A 26,316-nucleotide genomic window follows, 5' to 3' on the forward strand; every position below is an offset into this window, starting at 1 on the left:
TCTCGTGATCAAAATCGAGGAGCCAGTCGCCCCTGGAGGCGCGATCCCAAGGGGTGTAGAGCCGCAGCCCCTCAAAAGCTTCGACAACAGGGTCAAGGATCGCGATGCGGGTGGAGTGGATAGGAACATGAATCTGCTCAAGTCCCACTCTCATGGTAACGATGAAGTCCAGGCTCCCGAAATGCACAAGCACACCCGGGGCCCATCCTCCGGCATGATTGGCCATCCGCAGCTTGATGAGGTCGTCGAGACGTGCAAAGGCCCCTACCTGGCGCGCCAACTGTCGGTGCCTCGAACCGCCAACTAGTGAATTTTGTGATTGCGCGTCTGGCCAGAATGTTGTGTAAGAAAGACACGAGGGTTTATACTGGTTCGGGCAGAATGTCCCTACGTCCAGTTTGAGCCGCTTGTGCTCTTGCACTAAGTTTGCAGTAGGGGTTACAAACAGGCGAGAGAGTGAAAGGGCTTCCAAGTCTCTGGTGGAGCGCGCGCATGTGAACGTGAGTGTGGGAGTTTCGTCCCCCCGGCCAGGGGGTCCCCCTTCCGCCTTTATATGTTAAAGGGAAGGGAGTGGATACCAGGGAGAGGTAGAGGGAGAGGGAGAGAGAGGGGGAGAGAGAGATTCCCGGGATCGTGCCGCCTCTCCTATTCTTCGTGTGGGCCCCACTAGCCCTGTAGATGATGACGGAGGCGCTCCCATGCCGCGCCCTGGTGCGATGTGCGGTGTGCGCCCAATTGGAACGGGCGGCGCGGGTCCGCAGGGTCGCAAGACAGGCAACGTGTGCCATAGACAGTGGCGTGAGCCCCCGGCGTGTTTTACAGCTTGACCCGTGGCGCGGTGGATGACCGGGGGTTGTCGTAGTAGCCTGTATTTTTCGGAGGTCATGGCGTTGCAAGTCCTTACCCATCTTTACGCCAAAGGTTCGTCCCCCGGCGTGGCCTGTCACTTTGTGAGGCCCTAGGGGCCCTGACTCTAGGGCGGCCGCACCCGACCCCTCACCCTTGGGGTCGGGCGAGGCGTACGCACCCGATCCCTCACCCTTTTGGTTGGGCGAGGCGGCCGAGCCCTTCACTAGTGCTTAGCATTGGGCCATCGGCGCGCCTTCCCCTGGATGGCCATTTGTGGCAATTTGGCAGCCCAGCTAGCCCAAGCCGCGTACTTCGGGGGAGCTAATCCGTGATCAGCTTTCTAAAGAACATTCTTTTGGGGACCCGTGATATTTGCCTCCGACTGGGTATGGTCCCGCCTCGTTCCACGATCTCTTCTCTAACAACGACCTCCTGAACTAAGGGTCAAGCGTCGGTGACCTGTCGCCCAGAGTTGTCCCGCATTGCGGGAATACGCCATAGCGGACATGCAGGGGCGACAGTTGGTCCCGGTGGAGACCGACGACAAGCACACCCCGCCAGACCCGCGCACACGGGCTCTGGCTAACGCCCACGCGCATGGCGAGGACTTACGTCAGCGATGGCAACACCAGCCGCCGCCCGTATCGGTGCACCCCCGATGCAACTCCGAGCTAAATGCTCGGAACGTTGCGAGCGCCGGCGCGCCTGTCAAGTCCAGCAGGCCATCATCGCAGACGCCAACTACCCCCCGCAGTTTGCGCGAGCTGGGCAGAACATCACTGCCGCAGCGATGCTCCTGCGCAACCTACCCGAGCTGCAGACCCTCAACAGCAGGAGCTCCACCGCAGCATCCGGATGTTGGTGGAGCGTGCCGCCGTGCCACAGGCGGAAAGCTCCGTGTCACACCACCTACACGCGGCCTCCTGCCCAGTGCCCAGTCGGGGGGGGGGGGGGCAGACTCGCAATAGCCAAACCCCTCAGTCCACCAGCGGCACGGGCTTTCACCCCAGGCGGGTCGTGATGCCGCGGCTGCATCACGCCCCGACCTGGCGCCCGCAACGCAGCGCCCCCCGGTGCGTGGCCAGCTCGGGCCCAATTACGACACGTGCAGCATCATCCACTCGGGGCAACTGGCCCGCGGCGGCGCCGATGTCGACCGGGCCCGTCACTCGAGCCATCGAGGCAAGTGATGCCGGCTCAGCCCCTCCGGTCACGGAGACCGCAAACGGGGTCACCTCTATGCATGCACGCACACGATGCCACCGGACCAACCGCCCTCCTTTGTGACAAAGGTCGCGGCGAGTCGGAGTACCATGTTTCTACTCGGAAAGGACGGCAAACTTCTAGCTCCTGACCGAACTCGCAGTCGGGTGCGGCAGACACAAAGCACACCAGAATAAATGCACTTTATTCGTGGCAAACAAATATTACAAATTAAGTTGGCCCATGGCCGCTACAAAGTACAAAAACTTATTACCACCACAAGGGTAGTAATGTTGGAAGCCTTGAGGAGGGCTGCTACAAGTGCGGAAAGATTGGGAGGAGCATCTTTCATCTTTCTCGCAAGCCTTCTTCTTGCACCCCTTCCTCAAAGGCAACTTGGCAGGGGACGCCGGTGAGCAATCCACTTGCCGCCACCGCCAACTGAGCTCCCTCGCCGTCTCAAGCGACAACGAGGAGCTCTCTCTCCCAGGCAGCTCCCGCAGGCACACCCCGCACCAGGAAGGGATGAGGAGTTCCTCCCCGTACCCGGACCCAGCCAGTGGAAGCATTGACACATCCTTCGCCCGGAGTTGACGCCTCCCCCGTGGTCGCCTAAGGCGCCTGATGAAGCTGCATCGACTGCCTGATGGAGATGGTGCCCTGCCTGCGTACCCACTCCCCTCGATCATCTGAGCGGAGCACTCGGAGGACCGAGCTTGGGAGAGGCCCGGGCGGCCGGCGTCGCCCGCGTGTTATCCCTTGCCGCTCGCAAGCATTCTTCTACCAGATGCTGAAGGAACCACCGACCCTGTCAGGTGGACGCACATAAGCTAAGAGCAACTCCATTGGACAAGATAAGGCTCACTCATGACTCAGGTTCTTGGTGAGATAAAAAAGGAGCCCCGGAGGCCTCTATATATGGCCACCCAGGCGCTCCCCTGCCTCGCGAGCCAGCCTCACCGCATGGCGCGCGGCTCCACGTCAAAAGGATGGAAACCCTCACGGGGGAACAGGGAAAAACTCCCCCGCGGCGGGCCGACATGACAGATCGGGCAGACCTCGATATTCCGCACCAAAAGCAGGTTGCTGGTACCACTACGGCGCTCTTGTTACACGGCCTGATCAAGGCAACCCTGATTGACTCGCGGTCACAAGGGGAGCCTCTCCTACGCGGTGTCTCTCTGCGGCTGAGGCAGAGTGATGCGACATCTCACTCTGAGTAAAAGCACGATGCAGTGAGAATAGCGCCTTCGCGATTAAACAAATCGCAAAGCTGCTCGGGCGCCTCTTACGGGTCCAGGGACCTGGGGTCCCCAGCAGACCCACTTCCTGCTAGCACTCTGGATAGCCTAAGACCACATGTGAATCAAATGACCACCCTCTTGGCCGTGGCTTTCTCCAGGGCGTCCAGGCCCACGGTCCTGACTGGCCGTTCGGTCGGCTGGAGCCTCGACCCGCGTCCCTGACCGAGGGGACGACCAAGGCCAGTCCGTACCATGGTCCTGCACTAAGACGCTGGCCGAACTCCGCGACGCACGTGTCACACACGTGTCACTATCCCCGACTGACGAGGTTGGGGGCCGGCCGGACCTCGCACACTGACCGTCTTCGTGGCCAGGTGCTGAGGATAAGGATGGACGCACGAGAGTCAACTACCATACATGGCCAACCACTCCCCCACGGGGGTTATAGTCCCTCTTATTGCCATTACAGGGGAGCACTATTTCACCTGCCCATCCTCGTGAATGGACGGGACGCAACGTCATCACGACGCAAAGAGCACGCCCCCATCATGACGGAATGACGGGGCATAACACCAAGGACAGAGCGTGACCACCATACCATACCTACCAACGCACGCCTACCTCTCCGACTGGCGAAGCACGACACACATGGAAAGAACAAGACGACCACTCCGCGATGCAGGACTTGGACGGTGGCCGTCCAAGGACCCCGACTGACGGAGTTGGCGGTCCCGACTGATGGAGCTGACGACCTCGATCGACGGGGCAAGGAAGCCCCCTCTCCCTCTCTCTCTCTCTTTCTCTTTCTCTACCTCTATTTTCCTACCCTTAGTTTACAGGAAGACCCCCCTTGAACTATAAAAGCGAGGGTCAGCCGCCTACGAAAAGGAGATCGAACCGGATCGAAATCCAAGTGATTCATCGTCCACTCGAAAGTTTGTAACCCCCAAACTTTCACGAGCACCCAGGTTCAAGTAATACATCCGAGCAACCCCCGACTAGACGTAGAGTAAGATTGCTTGAACCAGTAGAAATCTTGAGTCACTGTGTGTTGGCCACCTCCAATCACGACGCGCAATACACAATTCAAATAGATTTAGCTAGCGGCCAGTTTCGGAACCGACACTTGTCATACAACACACATATATCCTCTAGTTATTCTTCTCATCTAAAATGCTAGATTAGCAGAGAATAATAAACCTATATAGAATGTGTTTTTCATTATTTGATGATGCATCAATAAATATATTTTTTAAATAAATATGATGAATTTTTTATTGAGTAAAGAGAAGCAATTTGTAAAATGGAAATACGATAATAGTTGGGAGTAAAAATAAATACAAGGATTATAAAGCTCTAAGATCGAAAAAAAATTCCCTGTCCACAGTAGATTTTGTCCTGAATAAGGGTGTACTATTGAGGGGCACACAGCACACGGCATGTTTCGTGAAATCCAATTCGCTACTAGCAAAACCGAAGTATTCTTTGTAGGTCAGCCTTCCTTCCAGGGACCGAACAGACGGGTAGGGTTCCTTGCGGCCGAAGCGGCCACGCACGCCTCTACGCCTCCCATTAGTCCATTACACAGACCCACACCACGGCACCGCTAGACAGCCCACCCTCCACCTCGCGCCTCCAAAACCCTTCCCTCTCCTCACCCCGTCCTAGGGTTCGCGCCGCCGCGTCTTGCCGCGCCGCGCCGCCCCCGCCGCAGCCATGGGGTCGTCGCTCCCGCCCAAGGAGGCCAACCTCTTCAAAGTCATCGTCGTAAGCACCCCACCTCCACCCTCCGCTCCGCCCCCACCCTCCTCGAGTCGAGACGATCCGTTTCCCCGCGAATCTGCCTGCTCCGTGGTCTGGTTCCGCTCGATTCGGCACGCTGGCGATCCGAGCTGCTTCAGGGGAGTGTCTGGACGCTGGGGTTTTGCTGGTTTGGCAGTCAGCAGTGGTAGCCTGGCCATGCTCGCGGGCTCTGAGAAGCTGCCGTAGCTGGATGATTGAGTCCCTCCATAGAACAGCCGTAGGCTGCTAGCTCCGGAAGCATTGTTTGTAACACTAGTGGATTGTTGCAGTTTGAGCCGCATGAGCTGTGCTCATTCGTGCTGTACCATGTTTGGCGATGTTTAATTAAATATGCGCTTAGTGATGGGGTACTAGTGTTGTCTTGCCTTGAGGACCTTATTGATTGATCTTAGTGACATGAGTTCAATGGACTTGATGAGGTATACCAGGATTAGAATCCACTCCTCGATACGACAGTGTATTATGCATGTACTACACTAAGGAGTGGAGTCTGATCCTGGAAAACCGGTTTGTTGTGACATGGGCACTGAAATCCTTGCACTGTGCTTGTTTCACATTGTACAAAACCTGGATGGGCTCAAAATGTTTAGCATAAAGGCCCTTTTTTTAGCTTAGAGTCGAAATTGCTAAGCTGCCTCTTGGTTCTAAAACCCTGTACTAGCTACTATTTGATTCTGATGATCTTAAGGGGATGACTTCTGAATATTTACTGAAGCCTTTATTCTACATTAGTGCTTGGGGCATTTGAGGATGCTACTCATAATGTCCTTCTACATTGCAGAGTTTTATACATATGCATGCGAACTCTTTGAGATACCCTGCGTTTTCGTTGATGCCTGCATATAAGCTAGCCTATTGTGTTCTTAATTTCAGTGCGACTTTGTGTTTCATGGTAGCATTTCTTAATGTTTTGCTCTCTGATAGTTCCTTTTGTGAATGTTTTGCCACAGAAATCGTATGAGACTAAGCAATATAAGAAAGGGCTTAAGGCTGCAGATTCTATTTTAAAAAAATTCCCAGAGCATGGCGGTATGTTGAAAGATATGTTCTGGTTCTGTAGTTACTTTACTGCTTCCTACAATATCTCATTCCCTCTATATTTTGTTCCTTGAAGAAACACTATCAATGAAGGGTTTGACGCTAAACTGCATGGACCGTAAATCTGAAGCATATGAACTTGTTCGACGTGGTCTGAAGGTTACCATTTTGTGCAATCAATTTTGGTTTGAGTCTTTTTTTTGTTGATTATCCAAGTATCAGAACTAACATGCATTGAACTTCTTTGCAGAATGATCTGAAGAGTCATGTCTGCTGGCATGTCTACGGATTACTTTACCGATCAGACAGAGAATACAGAGAAGCTATAAAATGTTACAGAAATGCTTTGAGGATTGATCCGGATAACATAGAAATTCTTCGTGACTTGTCACTTCTCCAGGTTGGTGTGATTTAAAATAGTATTTCATTTCTTTCTTTTGGGACAGTGGTTTTCTTTTGTTTTTCCTCAATGAAACTTTACCAGCTAAAATAGGCAATACACCAATCACCAATGGCCCACTTACTGTTATGTGCACTTCTCATTTTTCATTACTGAATGGCCAATAAGCATTTCTTTAAGACTCCTTATTTCTTCAGGATCTTAGTACCATACCTATAATTCCAGAGGAAGATAATGAATGTTGTGCAAATTTGTAGGGAGTGCTGGCATCACTTATGTTATATGCCAGTGCATATTATTGTTTGAATATTGTTGTTTGAATTTGCCATGATCATCCTTCTAAAATGTACAAATGAATGGTGAACCAGTAATTATTTTCCGGGATAGGATATTTTCTGACTCCAAATATGTGGATTTTCACCTTTTCTCACAGGCACAAATGAGGGACTTGTCTGGTTTTGTTGAGACTAGGCAACAACTTTTGTCCTTGAAGCCAAATCACCGCATGAACTGGATTGGTTTTGCGGTTGCTCATCATTTGAATTCCAAGTATGCCACTTTCTAAGCAATGTTGATTTAAGTCCATCTTATGCGTAAAGATAATAGCTACTTAGCCCCGTGCTGTATTTTTTATGTGTAAAACACAATTGTGAAAGTCTAGTAACAAATATATGTTTAGGATATATATTATTCTAAACATTGTTGAGTGTCCATTGTAAACAGCATTGAAGTATTATCGGGTGTAAACTGTGGAGTGACTCTAATCTTATTAGCTCATGGCTTCCTTTGTTGCACAATTATTTGATTTCTCCGAGTGTATGTACCCGATATTACCTGGCTCATGGCTATACTGTGCATGTTTAGATAGCCCCCCCCCCCCCCCACAAAAAAAAACACAACGCGGCGCGCGCGTAAGTGTTTAGATAGCCTAAAAGCCCATTATTCCAGGGTATGCCCATAAGCCCGTGGCTACCTCACTTGTATATACCTTACCTCTTATAATTTGAATGCACAATTTGAAAAATATTTTTTTGAATATCCAAACTTGTCAATTTTGTTTTGTTTATAATAAAATTTATCAGATGGACACTTTACTCATCCATTTATTCATGATCTGCTTGCTATAGCTCCCTTATGTTAAGACAAAACATTTACAGTATGGAAAGATTCATCACTTTGTTTTTTGTTCACCAACCTGTAGTTCCTCCAAGGCAGTAGAAGTATTGGAGGCATATGAGGGGACACTGGAAGATGATTATCCTCCAGACAACGAGCGATATGAACACAGTGAAATGCTGCTGTATAAGGTGCTTGTCACATCTCTCTTGTGTTTCTTGGATAGGTTGCATTTTGCTTATTAGTATTGTTTTCTTTAAATATTAAGTATTGTGCTTCTATATAATTCTTTTTTTTGTCAATATTGGTTTATATGTCTTTTTTTTGGGCAGAATATTGGTTTATATGTCTTTATGCCATCTAGATTTGTTTATTCACTGTAGTTTGGTGTTAGTGTTTCGGTGTCAATTTATGTCCACTGTTGTATTTTGTTCATTCGCGTTACGTCCACTTACGTTTCCGCCGTGCCAAGTATGTTGTATCAGTCAGCACCTAATTATTTTTATAATGAGTAAAATGCACCGGCGGTTCCTAACCTTGTAAGGGTGTGTCACTTAGGTCCGTCAAATTTGAAAATGCATTTCTAGATCCACAAACTTGTAAGGGTGTGTCAGTTTGGTCCGTCAACTCCGAAAGTGCATTTCTGGGTCCACAAAATTTTTAAATTGTTCACCGCGGGTCCATACATATCCACGTATGCACGATTGCACGTTGACATGATGACTGTACGTTCCCGAGACTGCCGACGTGGATTATGATGAGAATTGACGCTTTGCCCCTAGTTTTCTTCTCCACCATGCCATCTCCCTCCTCTTCCTCTTGGCCGGCGGGTCGCTTGTCGATCCCGCCACTTGTTGGGGCCACCTAAGGCCGCCGCTCGGGGTGCCTCCCGCTGTGGTGGCTGGAGCCACGTCAGCGATGTCCGGTCATCCGGTGGACGTGGTGGGCGGGCTAGAGAGCAGCACGGATGGAACAACATCCCGTGTAGGGTTGGATCAGATAGATTGAGAGAGATGGGAGATAAATGAAATGGGAGACATACAGTTGCTGTGTAATGTCAGCATTACGTGCACACGTGGATACATATGGACTTGCGGTAAACAATTTAAAAAGTTTGTGGACCCAGAAATGCACTTTCGGAGTGACGGACCTAAGTGACACACCCTTACAATGGATCCAGAATTGCACTTTCGGAGTTGACGAACCTAAGTGACACCCCCTTACACGTTTAAGGACCGCCGGTGCATTTTACTCTTTTCTAATTTTCTTGTCTTTTGGTTCCAACACACATTATGATGAAGTTCCTTTCATTAGGCTTGCTCTTATTCAGCTATTAACTTCCAAGTTCATGTTGTTCTCCTAGAATATGAATATTATATTATCCTCATAGTGATATGTAATCTTATTGTTTTTTTTATAGATATCATTGTTTGAGGAATGTGGGATGCTAGACAGAGCCCTTGAGGAAATGCAGAAGAAGGAGAGCAAGATTGTGAGTCCTATCCTTTTGTATCATATTGCTTGTATGTGGTGGTTCTTGGGAGTCCCTGAACAAGATGTCTGATTACACCTTTTGTGCCTGTTCATGTTAACTTTGTGTGCTAGGTTGACAAGCTATCATTTAAAGAACAAATGGCATCCGTTTTGTTCAAACTTGGCTGCTTTGATGAATCTGAGAGCATTTACAGATCACTGCTTTTCATGAACCCTGATAACTACAAGTGAGTCCCTTGTGTCCCTTTTTTTTTGTACATATCTTCAGCCTTAATTTTGGGCCACTGCATAAATGGGTATCAGATGACTTGTGCTGTTTGTTTGGGTATGTTCGGTACTTTGATCTATGCAACCAACCTTGCCAGAACATTTGCTAGGAAAAGTTTTGTCTTATGTTACCCACGGTTGACCTAGAGTTGACTTGAAGAAAATGCATAGGGTCAGAAGTACTATAGGCATTACCAAAATTAGTAAGGTTGTTTTAAGCACGAACCGAACACTACCCTCTAATGTCATGTTTGTTCTTAACTTCTTATCAACTTGATGTGTTTTCAGCATTACTTCTTCCACCTGGTTAGTGTTCTCTGACTAATACAGCTATAGCAACTATAGATAGACAAAAACCCTTGTTGAATTGACTGTCTCAACCTACCAGTTGGTCAATGTAAACCTGGGCAGTTGGTTGTCCGCCAAAAAATTGATTAGTTCATGTTGAACAATTGAGCATATGTAGCATGTGTCGGCCATGATCAAGGGCAGAGGCTTAAGTATGATTGAGATGTTCCCAACATGTTGCATGGTGTTAAACCATTTTCCTACTTGGGCACACGTTATGCATATGTACCAAAGTGGACGGTTGTCCTTTTGTTGTATATATCGTAGGGTAGCATTCTCACCAGCGCCATTAACACTCTTTGGGTAGAGTGAGGATGTATTTATGGACTTGATCTACCCATTGGTGTTACAATCTTCCTCTACTAGCATGAAAGAATATCATGCGGAGAACAACCACACAATCCTGTAATTAATCAAATCTGGGATTTAGTTGTCCGATTAATCCCGATTAGTCGGATTTATCGCAGACTAATCGCGACTAATCGTCCAATCAGGACCTTATCGGTGCCATGGCGATTAGGTTCGATTAGACGATCATATAACATTGTGGGATTATCATGTAAGCATCACATAGTTTAATCTTGAAAATTTGACAATAGCTTAAACTATGAATTTCTTTTGCATGCTTTGAAAAATACATGTATCTCCTTTCTTTCTATATTCTTACTGGCATTATATTCATAATCTACCGTTTGCTACTGTTGTTGATTAATTAGTTCTCACTGGTTTTGCTCAGATACTTTATAGCTGTGCAGAAGTGCCTTGGCCTATACTCTGATAATGGTCAATATTCTGCTGATGATGTTGAGCGCTTAAGTGCATTATACAACTCACTTAAAGAAAAGTATGCTTGGTCATCTGCTGTTAAGGTAAACTATGTTTAACTGTGACTTCATATGTAGTGCTTTTTTTTTGTATCCACTACTGAGCTTTCCAGTGATACAAAAGTAATACCTTTAACATTTGCATCCCTAATTTTATCCTACATATGATGATAAATTCTACTTTCCCTGCATGTATTTGTAGTAAGCAGGGCATATACTTGAGAATCCATGAATCTAAACTTGTACATCTTTCCTTTGCAACAGCGCATCCCTCTTGATTTCCTGGAAGGTGAGAAGTTCCAGGAGGCAGCAGACAGTTATGTCAGACCTCTATTAACTAAGGTATCGTTCAGTTGGTAGTTAGTCCATATGGGGTATCCTTTTGTCGTTGTTTTCTCGTTTTGTTTGCCATACAGCTTACTAGGTTTTCTAGTCCACATGTTTTAACTCTTTGGTTATAATCAATTGTAATGGTATCCCATTTTTTCAGGGTGTGCCTTCACTGTTTTCTGATTTAAGCCCACTGTACGAGCATCCTGGCAAGGTAACACTAGTTGCACTATGCAATATAACATCCTGTACTTATTTACTCACCATGATGTAGGTCAGAGAGCCACTTCATGTTCAAATTTTTAATCCAATTGGCAGGCAAACATACTGGAGCAGTTATTTCTTAAAATAGAAGATTCCATTAGGACTTCTGGATGCTTTCCAGGAAGGTAACCTGTAGTGCCTGACAAGTGCTGCTTATTGATTCATTGTTTGTTACCCAACAATTATGTGGTGTCCTTTTGCAATGCATGAAGTTCTAATTTCTTGACTAGAATCCTATATGAAATGGTAAGATGGTCCTGTGAGGCAATGCTTCCTAATTACACGAAAAGCAACTTGTTGAACTGTGTAAAATTTTCACGTGTTCAGTATGGATACCAGATTTGGCAACGACTATACTGTAAAAAGTTTATAAATAGTTTTTGCCCCACTTGTCAATCTCGTGCTTGTTAACTATCACTGTTACTTAATCTTATTGTCAATAATAATTATCTTATTTTCCTAGAAAGCAGTCTTAATAACAAATGGAATACTGATTGTCAATATGTGAACTTTCTTTTATTTACTATTTATTTTCAATGTCTTGCTTTGCAGCCCACAAAAGGAGCCTCCTTCCACACTATTGTGGACTTTGTTTTTGATTTCCCAGGTTTGCATTCGGCCCACCATTTTTAGATACATTTCTCAATTTTTTATTGAAATATTATGGTCTCGAACAGTTATGTTTCCCTTTAATCTTATCTAATGCAGCACTATGACAGAAGAGGCCAGTATGAGATTGCTTTTAATAAAATTAATGAGGCTATATCACATACACCAACTGTCATCGATTTATATTCAGTCAAGGTTTCTCTCGCACTCATCTGAAACTTGGATTAAGTTCAGTTTAAATGCAGTGATTTTGTTGCCTAGCAACTTTTTTGTTTGATATGTTGGTCTCTCTTCTGTTAATCTATGTATCTGTAGTGACCCAGCTCCGATCTCATCACTATATAAACTTGGCAGCATCAATACGGTTTTTTAGTCTTTTCTGTTGTATGTTAGGTTAAAGGGTTCAATTGATTATATCACATTAATCTCTTAAGTCAAAGGCACATGCTGTTACACTAATGCGTCTGCTAATACCCATGATTCCTTTCCAGGGAAAGATATTGCAGCATGCTGGCAATTTTGCAGCAGCAGCCGCATTAGCAGATGAAGCTAGGTCCATGGATCTTGCTGATCGCTATTTAAACAGCGAGTGTGTTATGCAGATGCTTCAGGCTGACCAGGTAACTAAATTAGGATCAGTACCCTTTTTTTTTCTGTAACCGTTATATTGCTATTAGTGCTGCTTTTGAGTGCAGTCAATTTATCTAATTGCCACTCATTCATAAAAAAGCCTCTAGATTTGTCGTGTGGAAATGATAATTTTAGGTTTACCATAAAAAACATCCATATCACCATAAATTGTATGATTCTTTTTCCAACATATAATTAGGAAAAAAGGGTAATGTGTGTATTAGAGGAATGTCAATTCAAATGCTGGGTTCAAGAGCAAGGAGGAAATAATACAGATTCTCTAGCATTCATCCGAAAAGAAAGCACTGGAGTTTCTTGGTTTTGTATTTGCTACCTTTTTACATTTAGCTCTTTTTCGTGACTTATGAAGGTTGGGCTGGCGGAGAAGACTGCCGTCTTGTTTACAAAAGATGGTGATCAACACAATAATCTTCATGACATGCAGTGCATGTGGTATGCGCTCTTTCCATCTGCCATCCATCTCTCATGTTCTCTTTCTATCTCTAATAACTTTATGATCTTACAACACTTAAGGTATGAACTTGCTTCTGGTGAGAGTTATTTCCGTCAAGGTGATCTCGGCAGGGCCCTAAAAAATTTCTTAGCTGTTGAAAAGCATTACGCTGATATGACTGAAGATCAATTTGACTTCCATTCGTATTGCTTACGGAAAATGACACTTCGAGCATATGTTTCTATGCTGAAGTTTCAAGATCGTTTGCATGCTCATGAATACTTCCACAAGGCTGCTGCTGGAGCTATCAGGTAATCTTTGTTTCTGTTTTTTTATTACCTAGTGCTTCCATTCAGGATATTTGGTGATACTAGCAAACTGTAGGTGCTATATGAAACTACATGATTCTCCAACAAAATCTTCTACTGAGGAAAATGATGAGATATCAAAACTACCACCTGCTCAGAGGAAGAAATTGAGGCAAAAGCAGAAGAAAGCAGAAGCGCGTGCTAAAAGGGTACTCTGAAAAGCTTAGCATTGGATCTTTGCCCCCTTTAACTGGCAGTATCAATAGTTCTCTGATTTTGCACCCCATATTCCTCCAGGAGGCTGAAGAGAAACAGGAGGATGAAACAGCATCATCCAACACTTCAAAATCTGGAAAGAAACAAAATGCAAGACCTGTTGATCTGGACCCACATGGTGAAAAATTAGTTCAGGTATTCATCTTCGCCACAGGGCTTATCTAAACATGTCATTTTTTTATCAGTTTTTGGTGGTGACAATTTGTGATGAATTCTTTGGTTAGTCGTTATCTGTGCAAGCTTGAAGCTGGAACCTTTTATGCAAATTCTTGTTTGCAGATTGAGGATCCGCTTGCAGAAGCCACGAAATACTTGAAGCTCCTGCAGAATAACTCGTCAAGCTCATTAGAGACCCATATACTTTCATTTGAGCTCAACATGAGAAAACAAAAGATTTTACTTGCTTTCCAGGTATGTGGTTTCTATCTAATATGACACTGTGGCCCTACTCAAATCTCTTGTTATGATTCTTTGCCGTTTGTTTACATCTTGGTATTCTATGACAGTATGATCTATTTCTCTGACTAAAAAATCGTGAAAATGTTCCTAGCAACATTTGTTTCTATGTAAATTCACTGATGCTAGTTACACACTGGCTGTCAATAGTTATAAGCTTACAGCGTCTAGTTAGTGACATTGTAGAGAATTACCCAACACGCTGCCTGTTCTCTGAGCAATGTCACTGAAACTAAATATTCCAAACCATCTCCTAAGACATGTATATGTATCAAGGAAGTGTTAAATATGTGTAAATGCTAAAAACTGCATATTTCATTGGCAAATAGAGAAGTGGTGAATCCAACCATTTTTTACCATTAGATATAGGCTAGTTGGTGATAATAACCTCGTTGTAATATGGAAAAATGAAACGGGTGAAATCATTCTCGGATAGGTTTATATATTACTTCCTGATAAGACATTGGCGTGATTCCCCAATTCCTGAGCATCATCTTCTTCAGTAAGCGTAATAGTTTAAAAAAGTTCTGATAACTTATCTAGTTGAAAGCATGTTGATTAGTATTATAATGGTTTACTTGCTAGTTGGTTAGTATTATAATGGTTTGATTGCGACATGATCTTAATTTGTTCCATTTCGTTCGACATATGTCCTAACTCTTTGTAATCCATCTTTAATTTCAGGCGGTTAAACAGCTCATTAAATTGGATGAGAACAATCCAGACAGTCACCGCTGTTTGGTAAGCTTCCAAAATTACACCTTGCATCAAGCTCTTCTTTCATGAATTATGCGACAAGTCATAATAAGTTTCTCTTAATTCATTAAACTAATGATCTAGTAACAGCTATTTAGATACCAGAGTGGAGGTTTTCCTTATGTATTTATGGGTCTGAGAACAATGCCTCGATTTGAATTGCCTCATGCCATACAAATTGGCTGCACTTGAAGTCTTACCATAGGTTTATACTCCTGTCGCTTCTTGTTTGGATGTAAGTTGGTGAGCTTAAGGCTGTTCATGGTCTTTTGCCTATCCACTCGAAATCAAATGCTAACAATGTCAAATAAGGAGTCACTGTTGCATTACATGAGTTCATGGTTTCAGGGCCTTGATAATAGTTTCTAGTGCTCGATTTCATTGTGATAGCACTTAGATTCATATAGAATGATGAGTATTTTGGTTGTCATTTTACATAAAACTGAAATGTAACTACTACTTGAAATGGATATGATGGTGAACTGGTGAATCCCCCATCCATTATGATAGTGCTCTTTCGTAGAATATCACGATGCGTTCTAAGCATCATACTTTGCTTAGGTGAGGTGATGGTTATTAGTGGTGTTTTTGTTATATACAGTGAAAATGAGTTCTAAGTTGTTGATCGATGACAGGCCACATTAGTGGTGTTTTTGTTATATACATTAAGTTTATTATTTGTATTTTGAATACTTTAGCTGAATAAGAAAAGATAAATCCCATCAATTTGTTTCGTTGTTATTTATTTACTACTTGATCTGAGTTTGCAGATAAAGTTCTTCCACAAGATAAACAGTCTTCCTACTCCTGGGACTGATTCTGAGAAGCTAATTTGGAATGTCTTGGAAGCCGAACGACCAGACATAAGGTCTAATCCGATACTTGCTCGGTCACTGTTTTTATGATGTTACTTGACTAACAATGTTGTTACAGGCAATTACATGGGAAGTCTCTCATTGAAGTAAACAGAAGTTTCCTCGAAAAACACAACGGTAACTATTCTGATGTTCTTTATTGCTATTCCCTGATCATGATCTTACTCTTTCTTGTCTATATTTCTTTGCCAGCTTCGTTGACGCACCGAGCAGCAGCTGCTGAAATGATGTATCTCTTGGAGCCAGATAAGAAGATGGAGGCAATTAAATTAATTGAAGATTCGACAAACAACGCATCTTCAGGGTAAAGACATAAAACCACCTCTTTTTTGTTCACCTGCTCTGTACAGAATGTTTACATTTTCCAATTTTATGCAGAAATAATGTGCTTGGTCCTGTGAATGAATGGCAAATTCAAGATTGTATTGATGTTCACAAATTGCTGGAGACAGTCTTTGGCGACCAGGATGTTGCAAATAGTAAGTTCCGAAACTGTTGTGCCTGTATTGTGCCACATGCTAAATTGTTTTCCCAGCAATGATGTAGCTTTTCCTTTCCTCGAGCTGAGTCCTCGTAGCCTTTGATTCTAGCATTTCATGAATACATGCCACCTGGTGCCTAATATTGCATTATTTCATTAGTAATTTATTTGGTGCTTCCAATGCCATTCTTGAGGTTTATGCTGGCACTTTCTTTGTATTTGATAGGACCATTAGTATGGTCACGATGTCAGTTCTGGATGCTCCAGGTGCAACATATAATATGGTGTGCCAACAGATCCTGTCTATTAATCTTGCGCTCAGGAATAACCATACATTTTCAACAGGGTGGAAGACACGCTGTGCAGAATATTTTCCTTACTCGACATACTTTGAAGGCATCATGAGTGCTATTGCAGCATATGTTGTCGACCATAATCTCGAGAATTCACCAGAAAATGGAATTGCCCCAAATCCTCAGTTGAAATCAAATGAGGGAGAGCTAGGTGCTTTGAATGGAACTGTGCATATTGTTGATGATTTGAGCAGCTTAAGCATTCGGTGATGCATCAAGTAGCTGCCTGGTTACATCTGGAACAGAACATATTTTAGAACTGGAGCCAGTACCCAATTGACCAAAGTGCACAGACACAAAAGGGGGAACAAAGTGCCCTGGTGCAATTACTTGTCGGCGCATTTCATTTGAAGAGTATATTATTGGTTGGGAGCTGAGGTCTCTTCAATGTGGTTATTATCTCAGTTCCAGCTTGTACCTTTTTGTTGCCATTTTGTAGACAGTGAAAGAATAACCTTTTGTCCCAGATATGGTGAAGTTTGTGCCAGCGTTTGTTGCCTGGTAGCATCAGGGTGTGATGATTCACTTGAAGCAGCGGGTCATGGATTCGTTGTGTGGGTCGTTCTATTGTCTACCGCTACTCGCTCACTCTTGTTGAACTACAAAATTTTGGCATAAAGCAGGTGTATAATCTTAAACCTTTTTTAATTTACAACATGTGTTTCGTGATGGTGTGTCTGGGGTTGCCTTAATCCCTTTGCTTTTGTATCTTTTGCTCCTCGACATTGTAAATTAGTTAACCTTGAACATAGAAATTGTATTTCAGTTGTCCTGAGAAATAATGATCAATGTTAACTGTGGGTGTTTCACATATGCAATGTGTTGGGAAGCCTGCATTCACTTGTTTGATGGGAGAAGCGACGTGATGTTGCATCTAATCTTTATGACAATCTAATCTTAATCCCTGGTGCTGTTTGTTGTTGGTGAAATCACGCATCTAGTTTTATTGTAATTTTTTTGGCACGTTTTTCTGTATTGTTTATTGTTTTTGTTAACATAAATCTGATATAGACGCAATAGGGCCTGTTTATCAAACGCACACACGCGACTAGTAAACAGCATGCAAAAGCACCACCACTTCTCGAGGCTGAAGCAGTTTTGGGGAACGGGATTCGCCTGCAGTAAAAAAGAAAACTAGCTTATTATTTTTTTTGTTGATTGTCTAGTCTTTAGTAGTCTTATACGCACCTCTGCAATGTATTTTTTCCACAGAACAATATAAATTCAAAAGAAAAAAATCGTTAAATGTGGACATGTGGTGCGCCGTGCCCGTGCTCCCTTACGGCCGTCAGCAGCTTGCAGGATACAGCGGCGAACCAAACGGAACATGCGGGGACCGGCCGGCCGGCTGGCGCATGTTAGAGCAGCACCGGCCAGCCCCACCGCTGCCTCATGCTCGTTCACGTGCCCCCGGCGTGGCGGTGTTGTGACTCGTGAGGCCCAGGCCTAAGCAGCGGGACGGCCGCGCGTCGTTGGCGACAGAAGGATACGCGCCGGCGCCTCTTTGGCCGCTGGCCGCTGCCGGTGGCGTGGCGGTGTCAGCGCGGCAGGTGGCGGCGCGCCCTCTCTCCGCTGCACCCGAGCGCCCATGTACCCCTGGTCCCTGGATGCTGAGCCGCGCGCCGTCCGTCGGAGTCGACCGGTGGGCCGCGGGTTCGCGTGTCATGTCGGCGCGCGCGGTCGCCGCAGGCAATAATAATTGGCGCGCATCGGGGACGGGGATGAGCCAGAGGGTGGCCCCGGCCCCGGCCTGGAGCCTCACGTGCTCCCGTTCCCGAGGCAGCTCCAGCAGCCTGCAGGCGCACCTGCGCGCGGTGCAGCCCACCGGCGGCCCGTGATCAGAGGAGCGAATCAATCTCGTGACTCCCCAGGCCCGGCCGGAGGCGGAGGCGGAGGCGGAGCAGGGCGCTGCCCCGGGATTCGCCTCGTCCCACCCGGGCCAGGGATTTTGTCGCCGTGCTGCGTCCTCGCCTTTCTCGCCGTCACGCCAAGGCCAAGGGCGGGCACGCTGACGGCGCCCCTCGCCGGAATGGCTTGTCTAGCCAGCGCGCCCCTCGAGTGGCAGCGGCGTCAGTGATTTGTCGCGCACGTGCAGGGGCCGGGCCGGCGTGGCGAGCGCGCGAGGGCGAGGGCCTTCATCCATTTGTTTTTGTTTCCTGCTCTGCCAGTCGCCTGTAAGGCTATCTCCAACCGTGGTTCTCTACATGCTTCTTTATATCCGTCATTTACAGACTTCTCTACAAGATTCTCTCCTCTATATCTCATTTCTCTCCAACAACATTCTCTAAATCTCGTTCTCTATACATTAAACCCTATATTAAAAATGTATTTTATTCCAAATTTTTGTACGTACGTATTTATCATACCTCAAATGCTATGGACATATTTTATTTTCATTTAATCCAGTGTTTAAAACGTAAAGAAAAAATAGAGAAGAGGAGAGAGAATCTCTATATATAGAGGAAACCTGTAGCGTTCTCTATTTTAGAGTGACATTTAGAGAACGCTGCTGGAGTATATAGAGAACGGAATCTTCTCTATATAGGGTAGAGAACGGTTTAGAGTCTCCCGCTGGAGACAGCCTTAGTATGCTACTTGCTCCATCCCCGTCCATCCTAAAACAATGCAAACTCTCGCTCTTCCCAAAAAATCAAACAATTTTAAATTTAATTAAATTTATACAAAATAATGTTAAAATTATTGTAAAATTACTACCATTAGATTAATTATATAATATATTTTCATTTAGAGATATAAATATTAGTAACTTTTTATATAAGTTTGGTTAAATTTATAATTGTTTGACTACTTAGGAAGCAAGAGTTATATTCTTTTATGTACGGAGGGAGTAGGATCTAGGACGTTAATTAGTCAATCATATCCATTTTCTATACTCCACAAGATCAGTCGAAGCACGTAGATAAATTAACCAACCCTCTCTGTGGTCCTAGCTATACTTCGCTAGTATCCCACCGGTTGATACAGGATTACGGGATCTTTAATTTGTTGCCATGTCCCCTCTTGGACCTCCCCCTCGTGACTCAGCATGGCACCATGGTAAAAAGAAAAAATCCAGAGCTGCTCGGGCCTCGAGTCCTTGACCACAATTAAGATCCTGCCGTCAGTCAGCCGGCCACTCCACTCCACGCATGTTGCATGAAGGATGCACAGCATCGATCCCCACTTCTGTGCTACCCTATATATTCTCATTTTGGCTGCAGGTTCGGACGGCCAGCTGATTCCCCATTCTATTTTATAATAATATATATTTTTAAGAAAATATTTTTATAATATAATGTGGAGGCCTGCAGAACAATGCCTGCTTATATTCTTTTCATTTCATCGTGACCTCGGCTCGGGACATGTCTAGGCTTCTTTGCGCCTTGCATTGGTACACTAGTATATGTTTGGATGGAGTGTTCAAGAGGGTGGGGATGGGGTCGATCCAGATCGTCCCGTGTTTGGGTGGAGTTTCACGTGGGTTGGAGTAGATCCGGACGGAAATATTCCGTCCAGATGCAGGTTGGATTGATTTCTTCAAAACGAGTGGATCAAATGAACCTGCTTCGTCCCCGAGGCAGATGGACGACGCGAGTGCTGTCCAACGACGGTGCCAGCAGCGGGGCGGGTGGAGGCCAGCACGGTGAGCGGTGGGGCGGCACGAGGTCTATGACCGGGGGCGCACGGCCGCACGGACGAGCGGCACGAAGGCAGGCGGTAGGCGAGCGGCTGGCCAGCGAGGAGCACGATGGCAAGTGGGGGCGCGACATCGTGGCGGCGGGCAGACGGCGCTGTGCAGGCTGGCGAGCCGGGGCGCGACATCGTGTGGGCGCGCAGCGGGCCGGCGCTGCCGGCGAGGGGGTGGCGGGCGGTAGGGCGCGACACGGCACAGAGCGGGCGAGCGGCCGGTGGCCGGCGCACAAGCCACGAGTGGCAGCCGATGTGGAGGCGGACTAGCAGCAGAGGAAGAAGAAGATAGGATTAAGAAAAAAAAGATAAGTTAAACGGGAATGATACGTGGCATCCACGACTGGCTAGTGGGTCCCATAGATAATTGTTGCTAACTGTATGATAATAACATCTATCTCATCCCTTCCAATCTTCCTAACCAAATAAAAAGCTAGGATGAACCAGTCTTAGTCAACCAAACACGAGATGGTTCAACCTAAGTATTCAACCCACAAAATAGGGATAGATCCAACCTATTCCACTTGATCCCAACCAACTACATGCTAGAATGCTTATGCATACATGCTCCATTTTACCAATAATAAAATACTATTGCCAATAATAAAATACTACTGGATATACATGAATCGGCCATGCGTTTCATGGAGCAGTAGAAGATCAGCATGCACAACTCGCCTGACGGGTCGAGGACTCGAGGGACCGTATCTTTTTGTCCGCACAGTCACCTGTGACTCAGCCACGCCACTTGCATGCAGGACAGACAGCAGGAGGTGCAGACAAAAACCCCTCCACCCTCCACTCCAGCCACACCCATGCAAAACAAAACTGTTCATCTGTTCGTCATCATGTGCAGTAAAACAGTGGTAATAGGCACACCAGAACAGAACCTGCTCAGCTCGGGTCAGGGCAATGATCAGGCGACCGACGTGTGATCTACCAGGGACGAAGCCACAAAATATTGTCGCCGGTGTCAGTGTAGAGTATTTAACTCATATTTATGATAGTGTGATACTACAATTCCATAGATAACATAATAAAAACTAAACGATGATATATAGTATATTGTTTTACAGTAGTATTCCCTTTGCAATTTCAATTTCTCTCTATGATTATGGCCATCCATCTTGTGAAAGCGCACAATAATATCATCATTTGGAATGGTAGCCAGAAATCCTTGTTGCACGAAGCATACGATGCAATCATTCATAAATTCATCACCGATTCGATCGCGCAGTACGTCTTTCACAATTTTCATTGCCGAAAAGCACCTCTCCACTTACGCAGTAGCGATAGGAAGAACAAGTACAAGCTTCAGTAGGTGATATACCAAAGGAAAAGAAAGATGTTTATTTGTTTGCACCATCATCCTACCAAGCTCAGAAATATTATTCAACTTGGCAAATCTTTCAACAGTCTCACATTATCGATGTAAATAGGAAGCTCACAAGCAAGATCTTTTAGTTGTGTTGAATCAAAATCTTCTAGGTATGACTAAGCCAACTCCATCAAACTCTCAAATTTGTAAGCATCAAAAGAATTCTTGGGATCAAAAGAGGAGAGTGGAGAGAGTGTGCAGAAAATCTGAATATGCAACAACCAGTATAATGAGTTATCAAAATAATTAATCCCTTACCTGATATTTTGCTTTTGCTACAAAAATGAATTGAAGAAGCTAACAAGGCTCTTCCTGTCCACTTGTATCTGACGTCAAAACACTAGTTCCTAACAGAGTAACAGATTGAAACAATAAACATTCAGACTTCAGAAATTGCACCGAGATTGCACTGAAGATTGGGAGAATTGATGTTTTGGGGTAATCAGTACCTGATCTCAGAGGCTCAGAGCCTCAGACCCATGGCCAAGGCTGCAGGAGCCGCGGAGTTGCCAGTTACCACGGTGCCGTTGTCGCGTGCGGACGAGAACCGAGAAGACGCCGACGGGAAATTGGAAACAAAGCGTCGCTGCGTTGGACGGACTGCAGAGCAATAAACAAGAGGCCTGTGTGGTTGTGCCCTGTGATGGGCTGGCCCATTGCATATTGAGTTTTTACGTCATTACGTGAATGGCAGGGCAGAGATTAGATAATGCCCTAATGGTCTATGGGCAGGACGTCTGGCTGGCTGTTGGGCTGCCGACTGCCGATGTCAACATTTTTTTTCACCGGTGTCATAGCAAGCAATAGATATGTGGGTATAAGAGTTTATTGCCAAGTTATCGTTGTCAGCTGACAACGATACTTGAACGTAGCTCCGCCACTGTGATCTACTCATCATCAGAACCCATCGACCACAGGGCAGCGTCGCGTGCGCGCGTTCCTGGCCAAGCCCACGGCGCAACAAGAACACCACGCGGTCGAACCAGCTAGTTAGGGCCGAGGGTCCGTGGCACACCGCGCGCACGTATGTGGGCAGGCTAGCTGCGGGGCATGGACGTGCACGCGCTCGTGATTCTGCGAGATACCATGGCGACGCCTTCAGCAGTTGAGCTTCCAAGCTAGTAGCCGCGACACGGCCACATGTGTTGAGCAATGTTGGACATCCGATCCCTGAGCTGCCTGCGGCTTCCTGCCTTCCTCTACTTGACATTTACTTTCTCAAAAAAAAGATACTTGACATTTACAGCATGGATAGCTTGATTACAACCTTAGACCAAGTACGTTGCTACACGTCAGTTGTCTCATAGATTATCTCATGCAGATCCACGTAGAATTTTTAATGATGTTGAGGAGAGAGGAGAAGGAGAGAGAATGAGATGGTTGATTCGCGAAACAACTGTCTCATAGTATAAAATTAAGCACTATAAGATTGCTTACTCAACATTGTACGTGCCGTTCTTATCATGCTATTTACAATATTCTTTTTTTATTTCACAAATTAAGGGATATAGTACTATAACGAGACAACAAAAATGACAACCTACAGTGTTGCAATGGTTGTACGTTCAACCATCTCACAATGACGTGTCATCACATAAGACTGTTCATTACCAATCATTTCAGTAAATCTAGATATATAATTTTTTCTATATATGTAAATATAATGTATAACGTAAGTATAGATTGATGCATAACAAAAATAATAAATTTAGAAAAATTAAGATAACCTATAATTTGAAACGGAAGGAGTACGCATCATGACTTTGATCCGGTTAAGCATCCTCTAGCCAGTTAGAAACGAAAGGACAAAGGGTTGCAGTTCGTTCCGCACTAGTATAGAATTCCTAAGTAGTCCCGGTTTCCAACCCTCTTTTGGTCCCGGTTCCATAACCGGGACTAGGAATCCGAAACTAAAGATCCGAATTATTAGTTCTACTTTCCACACTCGGGACTAAAGGTCCGTGGAAAGACAAAAAATTACTCCGTGCCTAAGGACTCAAATCTGAGACCACTTGCCTGACGCACAACTTTTTTACCACATGTGGCTTTGAATGGGATATTTTTCTTTTAAACTAACCAGTGAAGGACACTTTAGTTCGGGTTGGAGCTACCAACCAGGACTAAAGGGTCATCCTTTAGTTCCGGTTGATATTACCATCCGGGACTAAATGCAGGACTAAATATTTATGAATTTTACTTCTGGTTGGAGCCATGACCAGGACTAAAGTATGATTTTAGTCCCGGTTGGCTCTAATCGGGACCAAAACTCCCCACCGCCCCTAGCTGTTGATCCGGGACTAAAGTCTTCATTAGTTCTGGGTTCAAAACTAGTTTTGATAAATGAGAAGGATGAATGATTTATGCAGCAGCAGTACCGACAATGGAATATATATATATATATATATATATGTATGTATGTATGTATGTATGTATGTGTATATGTGTGTGTGTGTGTGTGCGTGTATATATATATATATATATATATATATATATATATATATATATATATATATATATATATATATATATATATATGCTATCCGGCATCGGATTCCAGCCGTCTGACACTGCAGATATACAGTACTCAATTTGGCGAGACCATGGGGGATTAATAGTTAGACTAATTAATTGCTCTGCTAGGAGTAGATTAGGATAAGGTTATCCCTCCCCCTGGTCTGCTACTCTGCTCCATCATTTCCCGTATATGGTGCGGCCTGTGTCGGCCCGGCCGGCTCTCCGTCGGCTATATATCATCGCGCGCCGTGCTGTCCCTTGCGCTGTCGGCCCTCATCGAACACTGCTTGCATAAATACGGAGTAGTAGTATACTCTATGCAGCGAAAGGCTCAGTAGTGTTGTCCTCTTGCTTGCTTGCTTGCTGCACAAACTAAATAAACCAATCATATCGCCTTTTCCATCTGCACGCACTGCTCCCAAACTACGCTAATAATACGTTCCCGGGCCGTATTCCGCAAAAAGATAGCTAAGGCCTCGTTTGGCATAGTTCAGCTCCATCTATTTTATGTAAATTGAGATACTGTAGTATGGAGTTGTTTTATAAGCTCGTACTAGAAACCAAGGAAAGATAGTTTTTCTGATTTCACCCGCTTCAGCTTCACCGGTGAACCTGTTTTGGCATAGCTTCAGCTTCTGCTAAAACGACTCCCCGAAGCAACTTCTTTGATAAAGATAAAACTGTTTTCAAAACCGTTTGGCGAAACGTGGACCTATGAAAGAAGCTGGGTGAAACTATGATTTCCGGCTTCTTCTTTCCAGCGTAAGCCAGAAACAGCTCCACTAAATGCTTTATGGATGAAGCTGTTGGAAAAATACCCTTTTGGCACAACTTCATGTGAAGCTTTTTTTGAAATTCTTCAAGAAGCTGTGACAAAGGAGCTCTTAGTTTTGAGGAAAAGATATTTTATATATAGATCAACAAATTCGTTTCATCGAGTTGATATAGCCATATACATAAAGGTCGTACCGACGAATGATTTTGGTTAGCTTCCATAAAATCAAGTGCCTGAGATGCCACTTTTTCTCTCATAATCTTGAACTTCCACTCTTGTTAGAGTCCCTGAGATGCCACTTTGTTATACTGCGAGTGCTCCCGCTCGCTTCGATGGATGATGGGGCAACTAGCAAAACTATCTTTTGAGTTCCCCCTTTCAGCATACTTCGCGTTTTAGCCGGATGCTGCGGCACATGCCCATCCCCATCCTCTTCAACAACCAGACAGTGCAAGCTGATCCTCATATTTTGCTTCAATTGGCAGCATCAGGCAGTGTCTATCTGGTGGATTTAATTGCATAGTAACCCTCCTGGAGTCCTGCTGGTTTAGTAGAGTGGGCACGGCGAAGGGACTAGAGCGGGCACGTGCCCGCTGCATCATGCAAGTACGCGTAACAGTGACACGGACATGGACATGGTCACCCAAACAGCACAGGTACGGTGCATGCTCAGGTATAGCGGCTGGCCATTATCAGCAAAGCTGCTCAAGTGCTCAGCATCTAAAACTGCATTCCAAGTCTTACCCGATGAGAAATGAAATTTGCCTAACTTGTTTTCTGATCAAACCGGTCGAATCTAATCCTGAACATCTCCATACCATTTTTCCCATTACTGCACGAAAGATGGAGGCGTTCGAGGTGACTGGAAGGAAAAATAGAGGAATTGTAAAAGAAGGCTTGTAGCGCAGTGGTTGCAACACCTCTAGGTTGCGGGTTTGAGTACTCCTCGTGTGAGCGAATCTCCAAGCTGATTAAGAAGTCTCTCTCGCTAGCAAAATCGGGGTTCCGGGATCTCTTGGCGGTAGAAGCTTGACCTTCTTCTTTTTTAAAAAAAGAGGAAATTATAAAGGACACAAAACATTTTGTCCATGCTTTGGTGGAAGCTCTAATCTTATGCCTATGTTTATAATTCCACTGGATGTTCTGATCGATGTCGCGATGCATAACATGAAATTGTTGTGTTTTTCTTAGGGTGTTATCTTTTGCCGGTTTCCATATGTCATAGGATTCGCGAAGTTGGGCAATTTTTCACATTTTGAGAATCCCCGTTTTAAATAAAGCCTTGGTAACGGATGTTGGCGCTGTTCGGTGATGACCTTACTAGTGCCGAGTCCTGTCCTTACCAGCAATCGCAGTCAGAAAGGCAACAAAGATTTTCCAAAACCATGTTGTTTGCAGCGAGAACGCTACATTTTCCACTCCACGACAATTTGCAGATCTTGTATATCCTCTGAGATCCAACGACACTACTGAACGAGCAAAATCCATGGCAAGCTGCCAAACCAGCGAGGCCCGGGGGAGGGCAAGATTGGCATTTGCTTTCCAGCTTATCCACTTGAGGGCCTACCAGTCTACCACTACCAC

At 45.2% G+C, this 26,316-nt stretch overlaps 1 protein-coding gene and 1 long non-coding RNA gene across 3 annotated transcripts; one reads left to right on the forward strand and one right to left on the reverse strand.

Annotated features, from left to right (window-relative positions):
- The first annotated feature begins 4,874 nt into the window (after positions 1 to 4,874).
- On the forward strand, positions 4,875 to 17,191 carry LOC112893291 (N-terminal acetyltransferase A complex auxiliary subunit NAA15). Of its 2 annotated transcripts, XR_003228769.1 has the most exons (27): positions 4,875 to 5,063; positions 6,050 to 6,128; positions 6,214 to 6,296; positions 6,388 to 6,537; positions 6,971 to 7,086; positions 7,739 to 7,844; positions 9,074 to 9,145; positions 9,259 to 9,374; positions 10,499 to 10,631; positions 10,851 to 10,928; positions 11,077 to 11,130; positions 11,235 to 11,305; positions 11,733 to 11,787; positions 11,889 to 11,984; positions 12,281 to 12,409; positions 12,790 to 12,872; positions 12,954 to 13,184; positions 13,258 to 13,390; positions 13,479 to 13,592; positions 13,737 to 13,868; positions 14,598 to 14,654; positions 15,440 to 15,537; positions 15,603 to 15,661; positions 15,737 to 15,848; positions 15,923 to 16,023; positions 16,371 to 16,756; positions 16,846 to 17,191. XR_003228769.1 is itself a non-coding variant. In XM_025960534.1 (26 exons), exons 1-26 carry the CDS (start codon positions 5,013 to 5,015, stop codon positions 16,586 to 16,588), a joined length of 2,727 nt encoding a protein of 908 aa, XP_025816319.1. In that variant the 5' UTR covers positions 4,875 to 5,012; the 3' UTR covers positions 16,589 to 17,191. The 2 variants fall into 2 exon arrangements, 1 of the variants encoding a protein (XP_025816319.1); XM_025960534.1 differs by having other exon boundaries at positions 16,371 to 17,191.
- A 3,908-nt stretch (positions 17,192 to 21,099) lies between these two features.
- LOC112894695 lies at positions 21,100 to 22,090 on the reverse strand. The gene is made up of 2 exons (XR_003229029.1): positions 21,893 to 22,090; positions 21,100 to 21,790 (listed from the first exon to the last, which is right to left on the reverse strand). It is a non-coding gene; the product is annotated as an uncharacterized LOC112894695 (long non-coding RNA).
- Between the last annotated feature and the right edge of the window lie 4,226 nt (positions 22,091 to 26,316).

Source organism: Panicum hallii, chromosome 5, assembly GCF_002211085.1.
Source record: "Panicum hallii strain FIL2 chromosome 5, PHallii_v3.1, whole genome shotgun sequence".
NCBI classification, from domain to species: domain Eukaryota; kingdom Viridiplantae; phylum Streptophyta; class Magnoliopsida; order Poales; family Poaceae; genus Panicum; species Panicum hallii.

Bases quoted from the DNA above. Each gene is read 5' to 3' on its own strand.
- LOC112893291 (XM_025960534.1), top strand. From the start codon at position 5,013: ATGGGGTCGTCGCTCCCGCCCAAGGAGGCCAACCTCTTCAAAGTCATC. The intron at 13,185-13,257 runs GTAATCTTTGTT...AGCAAACTGTAG, and splicing joins GCTGCTGCTGGAGCTATCAG to GTGCTATATGAAACTACATG. The intron at 13,593-13,736 runs GTATTCATCTTC...TCTTGTTTGCAG, and splicing joins ATGGTGAAAAATTAGTTCAG to ATTGAGGATCCGCTTGCAGA.